Genomic DNA, 17,605 nt, shown 5'->3' with positions numbered 1-17,605 from the left:
TTTCACATTTGTTTTTCCCAGACGACTGCTCTAAGCACTAAGCTACAAGTGAGGTTGAGAAAATACTCTTCAGTTTTTCTGCTGAAGATGAGCCCCTATGAAGGCAAATTCAAAAATCCTGAGGGAACAACAACAAGAAAACATCAGGTGCCCAAGCTGAAGAAAGATACTAGGGACTGAAACCCAGGGATTTCTCAGGACTGCTTATTCACTTTAGATTAAGAAGTCGCTGCCAAAATGGAAAATCAATATCCCATACAGAGAATGGTCACTAGAAGACTCCCCTAGTCCAGGTGAATACAGCATTCCAGGAAAGGTCAGCTATTGCTCCATGATGACATAACTGCTTCCATTTTTCTCCCATTCTTTTAGAATTTAAGTGTTTTGATCAGCGACAGGGCCTGCCTTTCAAGAGGAGAGATTGTACATAACAAGGAGATAGTTCAAACGCTTTGCTGCAACAGGACCAGCCACCCCAGAGCAAAGCATATTCCTAAAGAACTGACACAGAAGAGAAACACTAAGCTATGTTGCAAGACCCATTTTTTTCTCAATGAAATGCAAGAAAAGTGAAGGCTGACACTGGGGCATGCAGGGGTGAAATTCCACACATCTCCTCCGGTGCATTGCAAGTTCAGAAGCTCACCGCCAGGTGACTGCCTGCTTTAGACAGCATCCTGCATGCTTGGCAGAAAAACAAAACCAGCCTCTCCTACCCCCAAAACCCCCACTGTATACCAAGGAGGTTCTCTCTTAAAGAATCCATGCAGATCAAACAGATTTAAGTGGTTCTATGCTGACACTCCCCACCACTCTCCTCCCCAGATCTGACACCACACCCAAGTGGACGAAAGCAATGGGAGAATTCGTTCCAAATTACTGCTTGGATTTTGATTGTGGACCGCAACGTTAACCCAGCAGAAGGTGACTCATGCTTCTTTCTTCCAGGCATTGTAGGGAGTAACCTGCATGTCAGCTACCAAGAATCTAACTGCTCCTGAGACTAGCAGAGCAGATGCCTTCTTTAAGCAGCAAGATAGAGAGCCTGGATTTGATCGGAGACTGAGAAGCACTCAGGCCAGTTAAGATTTTTTTAAAGTTTATTTTTTTGGGGGTGGGGGTGAAAGGCATCTGATAAAATGCTCTAGAAGGAACAGTTCAAGGTGACCAACTTCTGCTCTCCAAATTCTTTTGAAAATAATTGAATTTCTAAAGTTAAAAGACTCCACAACCTAAACCACAAACACAAAACGCACCACCAGTTGACTGGTTTTCAGCAGAATTACTACAGCAGAAGAGGGGCAAATTTTGAACCTGGAGGTTGAAGACTACTACTAGGAAAGCCCTTTACAATGTCAAGTCCTTTTGGCAGTAGAAAGTGATCCACAAGCTGAAAAACCTTCTTAAGAACAGTATACAAATAAGGACAGCTGTCATGTAGTTCAAAAAAACCCACACATGTCCAGGATTCTGCATCACGACCAAATGCAATTAAAAAATACAGAGGTGGGTAGAAAACCAAAACCACTATTTTTTTTCCACGCTTGTTCATAACTTTTGGGGGAAATTGTATAACCCCCAGATATTTCATATCCATTGTTCTGTTCTGACAAAACCTATCTTCTAAAATTTAAAAAAGAAATTGAAAACATGGAAAGAAAGTTTCAAAAGAAAAATAAATTCTAGAGGAAAGAATTTATGCATTTCTAGATAGGTCTTATAAAGTTCATGGCTTTTTCAGAAGAAAAAAGCATTCCAATTATTTGCACATTTAGGAAACATTTCAAGTAAGATTTTGTATAGCAGTTAAAAAAGACGTTACAGCAGCGTGGGAAACTACAACCAGATCTAATCAGATGAAGTAGGTTGATCAGTCCTGGCTTATCCTCTACACTGTAAAATATATTAGGAGTAAGAGGGCAAACAGTACAAACATTCTCCTACCAAACCTTGCTCATCACAGCAAGCACACATATAGCCCAGAGCCTATTTCCTGAAAGCATCTTTTCTTGCAATTAATCAAAAATCCAGGACCAAAGCTCTTCTTCACAACATTCAGAGTACTTAAGTTCAGCACCCTCATCCAATTCATTTCCAGTTCAAATTAAACTGTAGTTGAGTGGATACTTACATGGAAATCTCAAACACTATTAATCTTTTAGTTAAGGTGACTACCTGCTAAACAAAACAATAATGGGAAGTCACCAAACCATTCTATAAAGTAAGAGTTGTATTTTATTTTACCCCAAACCAGTATTATAAGCTCTTATATTCTAGTATCTTTAAATGCTTTAATGTCTGCCTCATTATCCTAACTTTTTACAGAACAACAATATTTTAAAAGTCATTAAAGCTCTATCTACATGACACAAGTGATATTTCAAAAATAGCTAATCAACTCTAAAAACACTTACTCTTCTTTTTTTTTTTGTCCTTTACCTGATCTTTCACCTAGTCTAGGCCTAATCAAGGCAAGAATTAAAATTCTGTCACCATTGCATTTTTAAAGCGTACAGCACCAACTAATTGAGCTAGCCCCATGACATTAATGTTGGGAAAGGATAACATGCTCATATCACACCTTTAATTCTCTTGTCTAGACTAGGATTTAAGACAACACAGCTGCTAAAATGCAACCCATGGACAAAGAAAGCATTCAAGTTGCATTGTAAACTGTATCTAGACTATACTGTTTGCCTTAGTGCAGCAAAAATGGAATAGTAGTGCTGTATTGGAAACCTCTGGAAAAACAAAACAAAAAAACGACCAAAGAAACACCCCAACAGACCAGCAGGAAGCTAATGAATAAGAGAACATGAAGAAGCAGATAGCTATAGTTCTTGTTACCTTAACAATCACATAAATCTTTGTACAAGTCACTACGTGCCAGGATAATTTAGCACTGCAGTCCCAATTGCTTCCCTATTCTCTCTCAAAACGTTATCATCGCACACCACCTACACAATTTACAAGGAGGAAAAAAAAAAAAAGAAAAGAGGGCGGATATTGGAACAACATTTGCAATATTTCTGAAATGAAATAACCAGTAAACCCCAGGTTTGTTCTTAGGTGCAAAAATAAATAATCTGACACTAAATTATTAAGGGAAAAACTGGGAAAGGAATGGATTTAACAATTTTTGGGAGAGCCATCCACTCAGATGTTTCAAATTTTCACCCAAAAAACTTCCAATCGCCAAAGAAAGTCTATTTCTGAAATTTCAGTCCAAATAGCATGCCTGCTAACATAAGAATTTTAACTAAACATACTGTTACCCAGATTGTTTTACATATGACCAAACAACAAAATTTGTTTCTATCTACATACTATCCAACGGAAGAGTAGAGAATTGTGGTTATTTTGAAAGAAAAGATGAAAGTTACTGCCAACTGTGTTGGCTATAAAAAACAGTATTTAAAGAATTATTGTCCTCTAGGCAAAACAGAAATTCAAAGGCAAAACAGAAATTCTAATGAGCAGTGATTTTTTTTTAATAAAGTTTTCCAAATATTCATTGCAAAAAAATCTGTGTCAAAACAGCTTAATGAAGAGCAAGATAGAAAACATTCAATCCCAAGCGTTAATGCTATATTATTGTACTGAACTACGAAAGCCATTGAAGTCACTGGTATATTTGTTCTTTAACACATTAAATGGCATTTTTAAAAACACAGACACAATCAAGCAACACTGCACAACTGAAAACAAATTTAAAAGTATTGCTACATACTGTTCTACTATTTGATAACTGTCACTATCCAAATTTATTCACACACCTCTATGATAACGTGAACTACAGTAGCAATTAAGATCCAAAAAGAAAAATGATGCTAAGCGATACAGGCATCATAAAAAATATACGCTATACTCTAAACTAGCACAATCTAAACACACATGCAAAAGGAGCTTGCCTACCTGGCTTTTTCAATACAAGCCCAAAGGACACCTAAAAAGGAGGAGAGGATAAAAAGATCTATTTTCAGTGCCCACATATGGAAACTATCATGTCACTTTACCTTACAAAGACAAATAAATACATCTTCAAAAATAATACCTACACAATTAGTTGGGGGGGGGGGGGGGAAGGAGGAGGAACAAAAAAGAAAACCCCAATACATTTAAGACTCTGGTTATATACATTTTCTCAAATTTTCATGGTTTCAACCAAAAGTAACTCAAAGCAGCACGAGTATTTCAGATTATCAAGAAAGCGGAGGGTAGAGGGGAATGAAGAGAACTCTGCAAGTATGGAATTTAATTCAAAAGCTTCTACAGGAAAACATTCAAGGTAATATGTTCCAAAGATGCATGAGCAACTTGAAATAGCCAAGTTCAAGACTACACCAGGCAACGTTTAAATAATCTTCTATAGCTTAAAATTGCACACTGACAGAGACACTTTTCAGAGGATTGTCTATTTATGACTACCCAGTCAAATCAAGAAACCTACATTTTTGGTCTGATAGAATTAGTTCATTAATTTTTGAATTAAAACAAAGGCAGATTCACAAAAAAAATTACATAAACTCTACAGAACCAGAAAGAAGTATTGTAAAGTTATTTTTAAAAAATCAGAGCACAAAAAGAAACTAAAGATTTTAGTTTTAAACTCTGATTTTATAGTAATGTCCTATATTCTACAAACCTGTACTCTACAGAGTCAATTAGCCTCTGTTTAGTTACACTTTCTAGGGGACAGTCTATGTATCAGTTCCCCAATAAGACACAAGAGATGGCCATATAGCTGAAGGTTCTGATGTTATATACTGGGTCAATTAGATACAACTGACTACTTGTGCCTTCCACATCTTTGTATCTCTACAGATGCTTAAAATATTTGCCATTCCTTCTTGTGAATTGATAAGGTTCTCCTATGAGAAACAGCTATCCATAGGTGTCCCTTAAAGGAAAATAACAAACAAAAAAAAAAGGCAACAAAAACCCCACCAACCAACCAACCAACAAAAATAAGAGTCTGGTATAGCTCTTCTACTGTATTGAAATATTTTAACACAATGGCTGATGTCTGCACCATTTCAGAATTTCATCCAGGTGCCTACATTTTCTCAGAAAAATGTAGAAGTATTTGACAGGATTTAAAATCTATTAATCTGTTATTCCAATAAAGTGCTAAATTTCATCTGATGAGTGCACAGGAGCAGCTGGCAGCTTGGCCAGACATTCTATAGAGAATGCGGGCCACGCTTATTACCTGCGCTGCCTTCTTCATGTAAAGATGAGTACTCTAATCAATCCACTGCATTGAGATTAGTGCAAGAAAAGGAACTCTTTCTAAAAAAAAAAAGACTTCAGAATTTCAGTCTGTTCTTATTTCTACCATCTCTACACAGCTAGCATCTGTGAAAAGCCCCTAGACATTTGTCAAGCTTTTACATACAGTACTTCAGAAGGAATAGGGTTTTCCAAGTTTTACTTCTAACGAACAATTAGGTATTTCTTCCTGGAAGGTTGGAGCCACCTTTGTGGTTGAATGTGTTTATGTGGTTGCAGCAGTGTTTATGAAGAATTCTCTAAATAGTTGTCAAAAGATGAAAAGTATTTTCTCAAAGATGACAAACACTTGGAATTTCAGAAAATTGGTAAATTCAACCTTGCTTTAAAAAAGCATACTTAGTTTTCATAGTACCTGGAAAGCAACATTTTCAAACTAGACATCTGAGCAATTTGTAATTTCAAGTATTGTTTTCCAGACTTAATCACCATTAAGTCACTAAATACAGTTATCATTGACTCACGATGCTGAGTTCACAATAAGTTTCAATAACTACATCTCTTGTATGTTTTAAATTGCCACACAGAGTCCCTGGACTGGGGGCAGTCTTTCATCCTGATGACAAACACCACCACAAAGAACATTCTTAACTCTGAGACATAGTTCTGTGATATTTCATAACAATATACCTGCATCATTTAGTCTGCATTTTCAGCCAATCTAAGTTTTCTGGTCTTTGCCTTCTAGAGAAAAAGCAACAGATTAATGAAAAGGGTTTTTTTCACTACTTGAAATAAAATGGTATTTTGAAAAATGCTTTTAAGTAGAATCTGTTAAGACTCTCCAAAATATGAACACAACAGTTCTATCTTTAAAGCACTGGTCAGACATCTAGAGAAACCATTGCAAGTGAAGAACTCTAAATTAGCTTCCTTTTTTATTTCTGTGCTTTAGTTTTCTGCTTGAATAGAAATAATAATACCTCTCTGTTTCATGGGAATCTGTAGGACAGATTGAGAAATTACACTATCAAAGGCTACATAAACACCTAGAATACATACCCAACGAGGTTTAAATACACCTTCATGGGATAAAAAGATTGGCAGAGTCATATCCAAAACTAAAATGCAGTATATAGTAAATACCAGCACACACTCTTCAGAGAGCTTTCTAATCATACAAGAGACAAACATGAATGCATTAGAAGTTATCTTCTTTTTTTTGACGCACAAAAAAAATTATACTGCTTAATCTGCATATTCACAACTTATTTCTAAACCTTGATATCTAATTGGTGTGTACCACTTCCACTGTTTAATTTGACAGCTTCTGTTCTTTCTCTGCAGACCTTTGCTGGCATAGGCCCACTCATCCATTTTAGCTTTGCTCTCACAAATAAAAGGTTTCTCCAGAAAACAGCTCATTCTGAAACTACAGTGAGTTCTGTCTGCAACATAAACAACAGACAGTTCTTTGCTGCCAAGCCTGCAAATCCATTTCGGAGGGAAAGAAGGTCCAAGAGTTGCAGCACCTACAAATGCACAGGTAACATACTTTAATACCTCACAGGGAGGCAGTAAAGCAACAGTTGATTCCTTCTATCCTTTTACACAGAAAGTAAGAAATACTCTTCAAAGCTACTACATAAAAAAATCATACTTATGCATGATCCATCTTCCCAACAGTTCAAACCCTCAGCATTTACAAGAATCAGAAGAAACAAGGCTTAATGGACATATTTGGCACATATTTGGGATCCAGACACTGGTACTAGGTACCCAAGATGCTAAGATTATAGAGTTGGAACAATACATTTCAGACAAGCAGTCAATTGTACAGGGAATAGGATCTCCCAAACCATTTACTTAGCTGTCATCATCCATGATAACAGCTTCAAACAAGCTGGGAGGCACTCTTAAGTTCCTAAACCTAGAGATCAACCCTATACCTTTGGCCTCGCTCTGTACAACCCACCACCCTATGTTAGGGCACGACCCCTCTGTCCCTCCTACCTTCCGATTGCACTCCTTATCCAGCAAAACAAGGCATCAACAGCATCACTCGCCTAGGGCACATTCCCTTGTATCAGTTTTCTGCCCCCCCATGCACCGATACTAAAGCACAAGTTCCAGCAGCAGGGCTAGTTGCCGGCACTGCAAGGACAGCTGACTGCAGAAGCAATTGCTTTGTATAACACAAGCTGTAGCCAAGCCACTCCTTGGGTAAAAACTATTGTAAGACACAGCACCCAGAGAGGGAAAAATGGCAGCTGTAATTTGGTACCACCACTATCCTTCATTCAAATCCAGCAGCATTCTGTGCAGCGGGAAACTGCAGCCAAGAGTACAGGCAGCACTTCTGAAACCTCTTTCTCCTCATCCTGTGTCTGGGCAAAGCTGCTGGGGGTACACCCATCAACTCAGAACTGACAGGGCTCTCTTACTGAAGGTAAAAGCACCTTGACTCATTCTTAGGAAGACCCAGACAAAAATGTTTTATTTACTTTGAAAAAGATAATTATGATTTACACTTAAACAAATTCCCAGGAAAGACCTTTAATTACCTGTTTAAAAGCTACAGAGGCATCCTCCACTCTCGATAAAACTGTGCGCAATGACTGAAAGGGATGCAAGACTCCCACACTACAAAAGAAAGCTTGACTTTATCGTTTTTAGATTAGGAGACTTCTCTGCAAACCGGGAGACCTGGATTTCAGTCCTGTTTCTAAGTCTATTTGTGCATTCTTTAATATTAAACAGCCATTTAATGAGAACAGAAACTATACTGGCAGGAGTGATCTCAACCTCTTCTAACCACTAAGCTTCAGAGTTAAGTAAAGGTCCACTTGTTCCCTCTCTTTCATTCACGAACACATCATTCATTCCTATAAAATAACTTCATCAGGTGGAGTGAAGGACTCCCTTAGCTTAGTTTGGCCTGGTATGTGGCGGTTAAGAGACCAGGGAAGCAGAAGTCTCAAATGTGCTTCTCAACCTGAAGAAGGAATTTCACCTGGCTTTTCTACTTCTGGGGAGAGCAATTAAAATTACTCTCCAATTATGTAGTAACAGAGGGATTCTTTCATCCAAAAAAAGGCAAGGACAACATGTAAAATGCAGAGATACCTACCAGTTAGAGACCTGGCCTGTTGGTTTTCAGGTACAATGGAAATTTCAGAGATTTTTAGATCATAGTTTTGTATCAATATAAGCATACAGTTGCCATTTTCAGGTACATCTCACCCAAAATCCCTAAGTACACAGGACTGTGATCATTTGTCTCTCAACATGAATTAAATGTATTTGTGCAACTGTAAATTATAAATTTAGAAGTCCTTGTACAGATACATATTACCTCTGTAAATATGCACTCTTCCAGTTTGACTGGTAAAAAGGATGCAAGCTTAAGTCAAAAGCACATTAGGTCCCACACTGCCTGCAAACTTAAGTTCTAAAACATTAACACCGCCACCCACAAATACCAGAGGGGGTAAGTTGACAAGGAAAGATCTGCTGCACTTGCTGAAACTACATTTTTAATACTTCATGTCAACAGCACATCCCTTTTAACAACTCAAAATTTTCAGGATTTCGGCTGCTTTTAGTTTACTTCGCGTAAGTGAAATTTAGGATTAAAACATTGCTCATGTCTCTCTCACCAAATACCTAACCAAAAGCTGAAGTCTTGCAGTAAAAGAGATGATAGAAGAAACAGAAGAGCAGCATTTAGACCCACTCTCAGCAGTGCCGAGTCAACGTAACCATGGGAGTACAAGTTGCTTTCTATTCTGCTTCACCTACCTACAGCTTGCCAGCTGGGGTCTCAATACAGATGCTCCACTGCAAGGCACAATGCATGCTGCAAAAGCCACAGCTAGGCAGTCAGCGACTACATTAATTTATATTAGTGATTAAATACAGGAAAACCAAAAGCATTTATTAATGAATAAAGTCTACTCTAACAACCTAAAAGAAAAAAAAATGTTCTGCTATAAGGTATGTGTGAGTGAGAAGGATCACGAGGATATAGAAAACGCATTCCCTGTAATAAATGCAAAATAACTTCATTACATTAGTCTTTAGAAATCGTCAGTGAAAAAGTTAGGACATACATTAAGAAATGCCTACTATGAGAAGGTTGCAAGTCTCCAAAAATATCAGGGCTTTGTCTCCTCCCTCCCCTTTCCCCTACTCATCCTCCTCCCCAGTTTCAACACACATCTTCCCCAGGCCCTGGTCTGGAATGGTAGTTTCTGCAAACAGCCCATACCCGACCATGCGATTAGCCATTATCACCCATTATCACCTCTTATGCTCCACTCCACATTATGATGCAAACCCAACAGCTGTGGTCCAACTAAGTTATTTACAAGGGTTTCCCTTTCAGATGTCCAAGTCAAAGCTACAACCAGTTCTGCGACATAATTACCACCTCTCTCTCTCCACGGGCAATAACAGATCTCTGTCTGCGACGATCTGGCCAGCGGCATTTTCTCATCCACACTATCGAACCATACGGTTGCTATGATTTCAGATGGTGCATCTACCCTTATTTTTGCGTGACTGGCTGCATTTCAGCTGCTGACATCTAACTGATTGACGCATTATCTAAACAACGCAGCGATTATAAAAACAAACTGGCAGTATGCACCGGTGTTTCGCCACTGTGCGTTTGCTCCGCGCAGAGTGGCTGGCAATGCGACCGTGGGAAATTTAAGAGAAACACGGGCATACGTAAGGCCTAAGGCTCACAGCCCGCATCTCCTTCCCAAGGAAGGGGCTCGCCTTCTGCACTTTTCAGAGAAGCGGGAAGTTGACGGGAATACCTATGCAGGTATCCCGAAAAGGCAGATCTCCGTCTGCCTCCGAAGACACCCGTGCTGCACGAAAACACCCGGGTGCTGCCCTCGCACATCTGCCACGGCGCGGCCGCTAAGGAAGTGCACGGGGGGGGGTGGGGGGTCCCGGCCCGGCCCTCGGGGGGGGTCCCGGCCCGGCCCCCGGTTACAGCCGCGGCACAGGCTGCCGCCCGCCCGCCTGCTGTATTTCAGGAAGGAGCACCCCCAAACTTACCGCATCGCCAACGCGAACCGGGACGGCGGGGGGGGGGGGGGGGGGGCGGGGGGGGCGCGGGCAGGGAGGCAGCGGAAGCCGCCGGAGCCCCCTGCCCCCGCTCGCCGCCCCTGCGGCTGGCAGCCGGCACCCGCCCACGGGGAGCCCGGGGCGGCGGCCGAGGCACCGGCGGGGGCGAGGGGGGCGTCCCGCCGGCCCGGGGAGGCGGGAGGGCGGCGGGCGAGGGAAGGAAGCGGCGGGGCAGGCACCTGAGCGGCCAGCGGGCCGGGGCGTGGGCAGCCCCCGGGCCGGAGATCCGGGCACTGCGGGGCGGCCCGGCGCGGGGGAGGAGGGGACGGACGGGAGGGGCGGGCGGCCCGCAGGCCCCGGCGGGCCGGGCCGCAGGTGGGCGTCGGGCGCGGCCGTCGGAGGAGCGGCCGCCGGGCAAGTCACCTCTTGACGCGGATGATCTGGTCGCGCATGGGTCGGATGTCCTGGAAGCTCTGCTGGTTGACCAGGCTGTAGACGAGGATGAAGCCCTGCCCGTTCTTGATGTAGAGGTCCCGCATGGAGGCGAACTGCTCGGTGCCGGCCGTGTCCAGGATCTCCAGAACGGAGGGGGAGGCGTCCACCTCGATCTCCTTGCGGTAGAAGTCCTCGATGGTGGGGTCGTACTTCTCGATGAAGGTACCGGTCACGAACTGCACCGTGAGCGCCGACTTCCCCACCCCGCCCGAGCCCAGCACCACCACCTTGTACTCGCGCATCCTCCCGCCGCCGCCAGCGCGGACCCCCCGCCCGACCCGCACCTGCCGACGGCCCCTCCTCACCCCCCCGCCATGGGCCACCCCGCCCCGGCCGCCGCCGCCCCCGCTCCGCTCGCCCGCCCGGCGGATGCTGCCGGCCGCGGCGGCTGCTGGGCGGTGCTGCCGGCGGCGGGGCCGCGCTCACGGGCTGCGGCGCGGCTGAGGTGGGGCGCCGGCCCCGCCCCCTCCTTCCCCTGTCGCCACGGCAACAGCCAACCGGCCGCGCGCGGAGGGGCGGGGGGCGCTGGGGAGGAAGAAAGAGCGGGGAGGCGGGCGGGCGGTGCCTCGTCACGTGGCGCCTCCCCCGCCTCCCCCGCCAGACGGCGTCGGCCAACCGGCGGGCGCGGCAGCCGCACGTGACGCCGACGGCAGCAGCCACTGGGCGGGCGGCGGCCGCCCGTCCCCGCCCGCCCGTCCCTCGCTCGGCGCTGTCGCCGTGGCGACAGCGGCCCGCCCCCGCCCCGGGCCCGCTCCTCGGGCCGGCTCCGCGGCACGCGCTTCCCGGAGGGCCAACCGGCGGCCGCGCAGCGGTCACGCGCTGAGCGGGACGAGCCAATGGGAGCGGGAGCGGGGGCTGGGGGCGAGCGGGGTTGGGCGGGCGCTCGGCGGCCCCGCGGCCGGAAGTGCCCGTCGGGGGCCGGCGGCGGCGGCGGGGCTCGGTGCCGGGGCAGCGGCGGGGGGCGGGGGCCGCACGCTCGGCCTGGGCCCCGGGAGCGGCCCATGGCCCGGGGGGGTGCAGGGCGGTTGGGTGAGGCGGCTGCGGCGGCCCCTGCGCTGCCCTCTGTCCCGGTAGTTGGGCGGGAGGGGGGACAGGCCTTCCCGAGCCGCCCGAGGGGAAATCACGTGCAGGCTTCCCGGTTCCGCTGCCCGGTGTGCTGGGGAGGGGGCTCTGGCGTGGTAAGTCCTTGCTGTTTTAAACCCGGAAGTTCTCCGGAGGCTGGAGGTGCCTGCGGAGGGCCCGAGGCTGCTCTGTTAATCCCAGCGTAAATGGGATTCGCAGAAGCCAACGCACGGACCCTGTGAGCGTTCCCTTGGAGCGCACTGGCCGTCACCCCGGCCTGTGCTTGCAAGGGATGCCGTGAGGTGATCGGTGCTGATGAGTGCCTCTCCCCTCATCCCCTTCTGATACAGGCAGAGGGCCGGGAAAGATGGTGGTCCAGTCTGAGGAAAAAGGCTCCATCTAAACAGTGATGAAAATGAAGCTGAGATGACATTAACAGTTTCTCATGGGAGCCAGCAGTGCTTTGGAAGGATGCTCACATTTGTATGCTTGTCTTTCTACTAAGAAAAAGGCTCCTCAACCTATTTTTCTTTTTCCCCCTCAAACATTGCTGGTTGGAATGATTTGATAGAGGGAGAAGAGACTTCCATTAGAGAAGGTTCAGCCACAGCCATTTAGTCTGCTGTTCAGGTGCTTTCCAAAAGCTGTCAGAAAAGGAGCTCACTTCTGGGGTTGCATTTCTTACTGTGCTGTTCTTCCCTTGCGCTGTCATGTCTTCATCTTAGGTAAGACCTAAGATGTCAGCCTGATTTCTGGGCAAGTCCAGTTCTGCTTCCCGGTTGACTTGTTCTCGTGTTTGCAAACCAATCTGGGAATTTTTGAATAGCAGATAGATTTCTGGCTTTTTTTGAGCACTTGTCCTCTGTTCTGAGTCTTTTGGTTAAATACTTGCCACGTGCAGTGTTCCAAGCTTTACAGTGTTTTGCTTGGGCATTCTGTTTGGCTTTTCCTTTGTGTGTGTTTGGGGTTTTTTTTGAACTGCAAAACCTCAAAACAAATTTATCTTAGTAGGATGCCCATAACTTTGGGCTGTCTAGAAGAAAAAAGATTATTCGCTGGCCCATGTAGTCAAAAAACACCAAAGCAAAACAGAAACCCCACGCATCTGTGTGGTGTAAATATATTCAGTACCAAAGAAATACATGGAAGTTTTCAGAGGAGTGCCAGGATCCATTTGTAAATGTAAATGCAGAGCCTGGTCAGTTTTGTCAGAAATGAGTAATAATTTCAATGAATAATCTCATTTCTGTTGGTGACTTGAGACCTTCAAGTAATAGAAATGAGCCTACAAGAACATGTCAACACACAAAATGCAAGGCACTGCATGTATGTATTAGTAAGTATTTGTTGTATAAATCCAGGAACTCTCCAGCAGAGTAATGGGAAAATACCTGGGTCTATTAGTCAGCAATGAAAGGAAGCTGCCGATTTAATGCGGCTGTGAAAAAACAAATGTGACTGTGCTGTGCACACAGTCAAGCTTCTGGGTGACTGGTGAGGCATTACTGTGCCCGCTTCTGATAAACCATGTCCAGCAAAGAAAACCTTGTACTGAAATACACCTGGGAGGGTTACTGGAAAAGAACAAAGCTTGCCTACAAAAGTACACTGGGAATATTTGTCTGATTAATCTAGGAAAAGCAAATGCGGAGGAGCGTTATGAGTAACCAATAGGGCAGGGTGGAGTCAAGCTCAAGCAAGAAGGCATTTAAGCTAGTGAACAATATTGGTAGAAGAGTGTGGATCTAAACTGGTTTGAATCTACGTAGAAAACTAAGACCTACGTCAGAGGACTGAAGGTTTTGCCATCCGTTAAGAACAATGAAAGATGAGCATGTCTAACAGGCTTTAAAATGTACTGCACTTCAGAACAGGAGGATGATGTACAATCATACAAAATACATTAAAATAGATTTAAGTGATCTGTGTTGAAGGTAGAAGATTTGGGCCTCCCTTCTTACTCATCCTGAGACTGTAACAATCTCCTGATGTACGGTACTTCTCGGAAGGAAGCTGTTGACTGCTGGCTCATGTTGAGGGTGATCATTAGGGTGAGAAGGCAAGGGTTAAGAAAGAGGTTACAGGAATGCTCCCACTGTGAAGATTTACACCAGGCATTTGGTCTCATACATTACTGAGTTTGATGGACAGCAAAGTGGGGTTTTTTCGCTTAATAATGATGGTGGAGCGATGTGTGCAGGGACTAAAGAAACATGAACAAACCCAAAATATAGAGGGACAGTGCATATATAGCATGGAGGATGGAAAAGAAAAAGAGGCAGGATGGTCAGCTGAAGAGGGTGCTGGATGCCTTGAATGGACTCTTCCCAGGGATCTTAGCCACTTCACTTGTGAGGCTGAACACCTTGCCATGGCCCTGTTTTTCTAGCCTTCACCCTTGGCTGATTTTGATTCATCTGGGGACAACAACAACTTTGAAAATTGAGCTAATAAGGGCTGGAGGCTCAGCCCTGAAAACAAAGACAATAACAGTTACATGGCGTTATTTGTAATGAGGTGGAGAACATGGGGCCATTTAGGTATGGCCAGTCTTTTTTATGCACGTTGCTTATGTTTTGGCTGTTCTTTACCAAAGAGAGAGTGTGTGTGGGAAATAAGTAAATTTCGGGGGAAGAGAAACTTCCTGCCCCAAAAGATTGAACTGGACAAGGCTTGCCAGGCAAATACTTGGCCCGCAGTGTGCTTTCACAGTGTGACTTCCTTTGCAGCTTCTTACAGGAGACTCAGGAGGCATCTGGTCCCTCTGCGCTGCACAGCTGGGGTTTTGCTGGCTTTGTAGGATTTAGAAACTTCAGTTTTATTGCTCGCTTCTCAAGTCTTTTATGTCTTCTATCGAACTATCTTATTTCAAACTAAAGCAGCCTGCGGCTAACCGTGCTGTTTTATGGTAGGCTGGAGTTTCTCAATAAATATTGAATTTTTATCTTATGCAGAAACCAACATACCGTTTCATAAGGGGTTTTTGCTAGCTGTTGTAGCCTCTGACTACATGTTAGGGTATGTGTACGAAAGAGGAACAAAGCCTCTAACATCTATTTTCATTCCAAAGCCAGGGTTTTCTAATTCTTCACTAGTAATGGTATCAGTGGCAAGATGTAAGCTGGAACAATATGAAAAAGTGGGAAATCCGTAGCCCCACCCTCTGAGAGCTGATGATGGTCTCCTGACACTGAAGCACAAGAGGATGTGTGAAATAGAACCTGTCTACTGTACAAACTGTTCTTGTGTATATTTGTTTTCCATGGTCAAGAGCTCTTTGAAGTGCATGTTAAAAGAACAACAGTGGTTTCCTGGCCTTACTGTCATATTTTTACATTCAGGCTGTCAATGCAGTTCTGCCTTCATGTGGATTGCTCCTAACCATGTGTCATCACAGTATTTTAGGAAGTGTAGCCGGTGTTAAGGGTTGAAATTATGTTTAGTCTTCAGTATTTCTGGCTAAATTAATTATCTTATTAGAACTGTCCATAAAGTTGTTATCAAATTCAGGATGCAACTAGCTGGAGTGAAAGGTGGCTGGCTTTTCTTACTCTATCCTTCACATTTTCAGGTGATCACAGTGTTAATTTCCCTTTCATCCCAGCAGTAATATTGTCCCATTTTTTAACTGACTGCAAAACCGTAGGTGTTTGACATCTTTATTCATGAAAACAGCAGGTTTCTAGAGGAGAGCATTAACCACCTGAGTGCTTTTGTAAAGGGAAAGGAGATCGGACATCCTCCATCCTGTTTGGCAGTGGTTGGGTGGCAGCTCTGATCGCCCAAGAGCCTGACGGGTGACAGCAAGTCTCCAGCCTGGTGGAGGGTGTGGAGTAGGTTTTAATTTACTGCACTGGAAGAGCGTGTTATGGGAGCTAGGTTTCATTAACTTCACTGCTTGCAGGCCAGTTTGCTGGGGGCTTTTGTCTTCTTGTTAAGGAAATCTAAGCACTTGGTTTTGAAGGCATTACTACGGCATGCTTTTGTTCTGTGGTGATGAAGCCTAGTGTGAGCTCTGACTTTTGTGTCTGTGTTAAGCCTTACTGAAGTCAGGGGTGCTCTGTGCAAAGATGAGATAGCAGCTCTCCATAGACCTCATTTTAAGATCAGAGTCAAAATTTACAGTGATGAATTGCAGTCATCAGTGTCTGCATTGGTTTGGGTTTATAGTTCTCTAAGCGGAGGGGGTTGCCCGTGTGCCATCCTAGGCTTAGCACCCTACTCTGGTAAACTAGGGTGCACAGGAGCTGAAGCTCAGCTGATTCACTGAGTGTGTTAAGAGTGATGGTGATCAGCATTGCCATGCTTTAGTTCTGGTACCAGGTTTTGGGAAGACAGCTCACAAAGCTGAGGTGAGCGCTAGGAAACTCTTGGCAAAACTGAGGCTTTAGCACTTGGGATTCTCAGCAGTCAAGCATGCGAGTGGGGAGATCTTAAACCACCTGATTGGAAATGTGGTGCGAGCATCTCTTTTCTCCTCAGATTAAATTACTTACAGCCTTCGTTTAAGCATATTTAGAGTCAGGGAGCCCAAATCTGAAATGGTCTCTTGCACTTTCTGTGGCTCTTTAGTGGTGCCTGCTTTCTGTGCCAGCTTCCCCACTCTGCCCAGACCCACACTGCCTTTCTCCCTCTTACGCCTGTGCTGGGCCATTTCAACTCACTGGATTTGTAGAAAGTGAATCCAGACTAGAAATGCAAATTGTTTTATAATTGCTAGCTGCCAGGGACTCAACCATGAAAGGGGAACACAGGTAACGCTGTCCTCAGCTTGAAACAGTTTAGACCCCCACCTGTTGCTTCCCAAGAGACTGTTTTGTGTCATGAAGGAAAACAAACTAGATTACATACCAGCAGAATGAGATTCAATTAATGCGTTTTACTTTACAACTAGAGAGGACAACAAGTGTGAACACAATTACTGTGGCTCCACCAATAGATACTCATTAAATTGCCATACCTGCCGCTTTCAATTGTGTGCTCCAGTCTCCAGGGTTTGGGTTTGTTTTTTACAGTTTGAAAGAGATGGAGACAATAGGAGTAGGCATACCAAAGTCTTCTCTCAATCATAATTTAATTTTCTAACCAGAAAGGAGCACTAAATCTTCAGTCCCATGGGTTTATTTCAGAGGATGACCAGTTTGATAGCTCTGCAAATCAGGACAGCTTTCTGTTGTTATCATGTCATTAATGCTCTTTCCTGACATTGCAGATCAACCATTCAAAGGAAGGGGATCACTTGTCGAGGCGTAGGGCTGATGATTTTTGTAACTACTTCATGCATCAGATAGCCATGCCTGTCATGTAATAAGGTCGTCGTGTTTAATTTAAGATGGTGGTTAAATTTAAAAAGAGTAATTGCTCCTGGCCCCTCTTTTTATTAAGAATGAAAATCTGATCTAACCATTCCCCAAAGCACCAAGAAATCTAAGTGAAAATACTACAGTTTAGCTTGTGACCTGATTTTTACTGTTCTTAGCGGAGTTTTGTTGGACGTCTGCTGATGTATTATGGCATGTCACAACAAAGTTTTTTGCTTCCTATGAAAGCAAATGGGAAACCTTGGTGGTGTTATTAATTTTAATGAAAAGCTTCCATTGCATATCTAAGTTTTGTGAGAAATACTCATCTGCCAATAAGGTTAAGTCAAATAGCTGTTATTCACATGTAGGTTCAAAACAGGGGAAGTCAGTTTCAGGATATAAAAAAACCACAGTAAACTAAACTAAAACCA

At 44.3% G+C, this 17,605-nt stretch overlaps 1 protein-coding gene and 1 long non-coding RNA gene across 2 annotated transcripts in view; one reads left to right on the top strand and one right to left on the bottom strand.

Moving 5' to 3' along the window:
* RAP2A (RAP2A, member of RAS oncogene family) overlaps nucleotides 1–11,274 on the bottom strand; it is a 31,124-nt gene extending 19,850 nt beyond the window's left edge. The window contains exon 1 of the mRNA XM_056328282.1: nucleotides 10,738–11,274. Within this exon, the coding sequence (XP_056184257.1) occupies nucleotides 10,738–11,051 (314 nt within the window). The 5' untranslated portion in view covers nucleotides 11,052–11,274. The remainder of the gene's footprint in view (nucleotides 1–10,737) is intronic.
* Nucleotides 11,275–11,624: 350 nt separating this feature from the next.
* LOC130145059 (uncharacterized) lies at nucleotides 11,625–17,605 on the top strand. Its single transcript, XR_008820358.1, has 2 exons — nucleotides 11,625–11,987; nucleotides 12,222–17,605. It is a non-coding gene; the product is annotated as an uncharacterized LOC130145059 (long non-coding RNA).

The sequence above is a fragment of the Falco biarmicus genome, chromosome 2 (genome assembly GCF_023638135.1).
Source record: "Falco biarmicus isolate bFalBia1 chromosome 2, bFalBia1.pri, whole genome shotgun sequence".
Classification (NCBI taxonomy): domain Eukaryota; kingdom Metazoa; phylum Chordata; class Aves; order Falconiformes; family Falconidae; genus Falco; species Falco biarmicus.
Note: the sequence above shows the minus strand (reverse complement) of the source record. Positions and strands in the feature narration are given on the sequence as shown.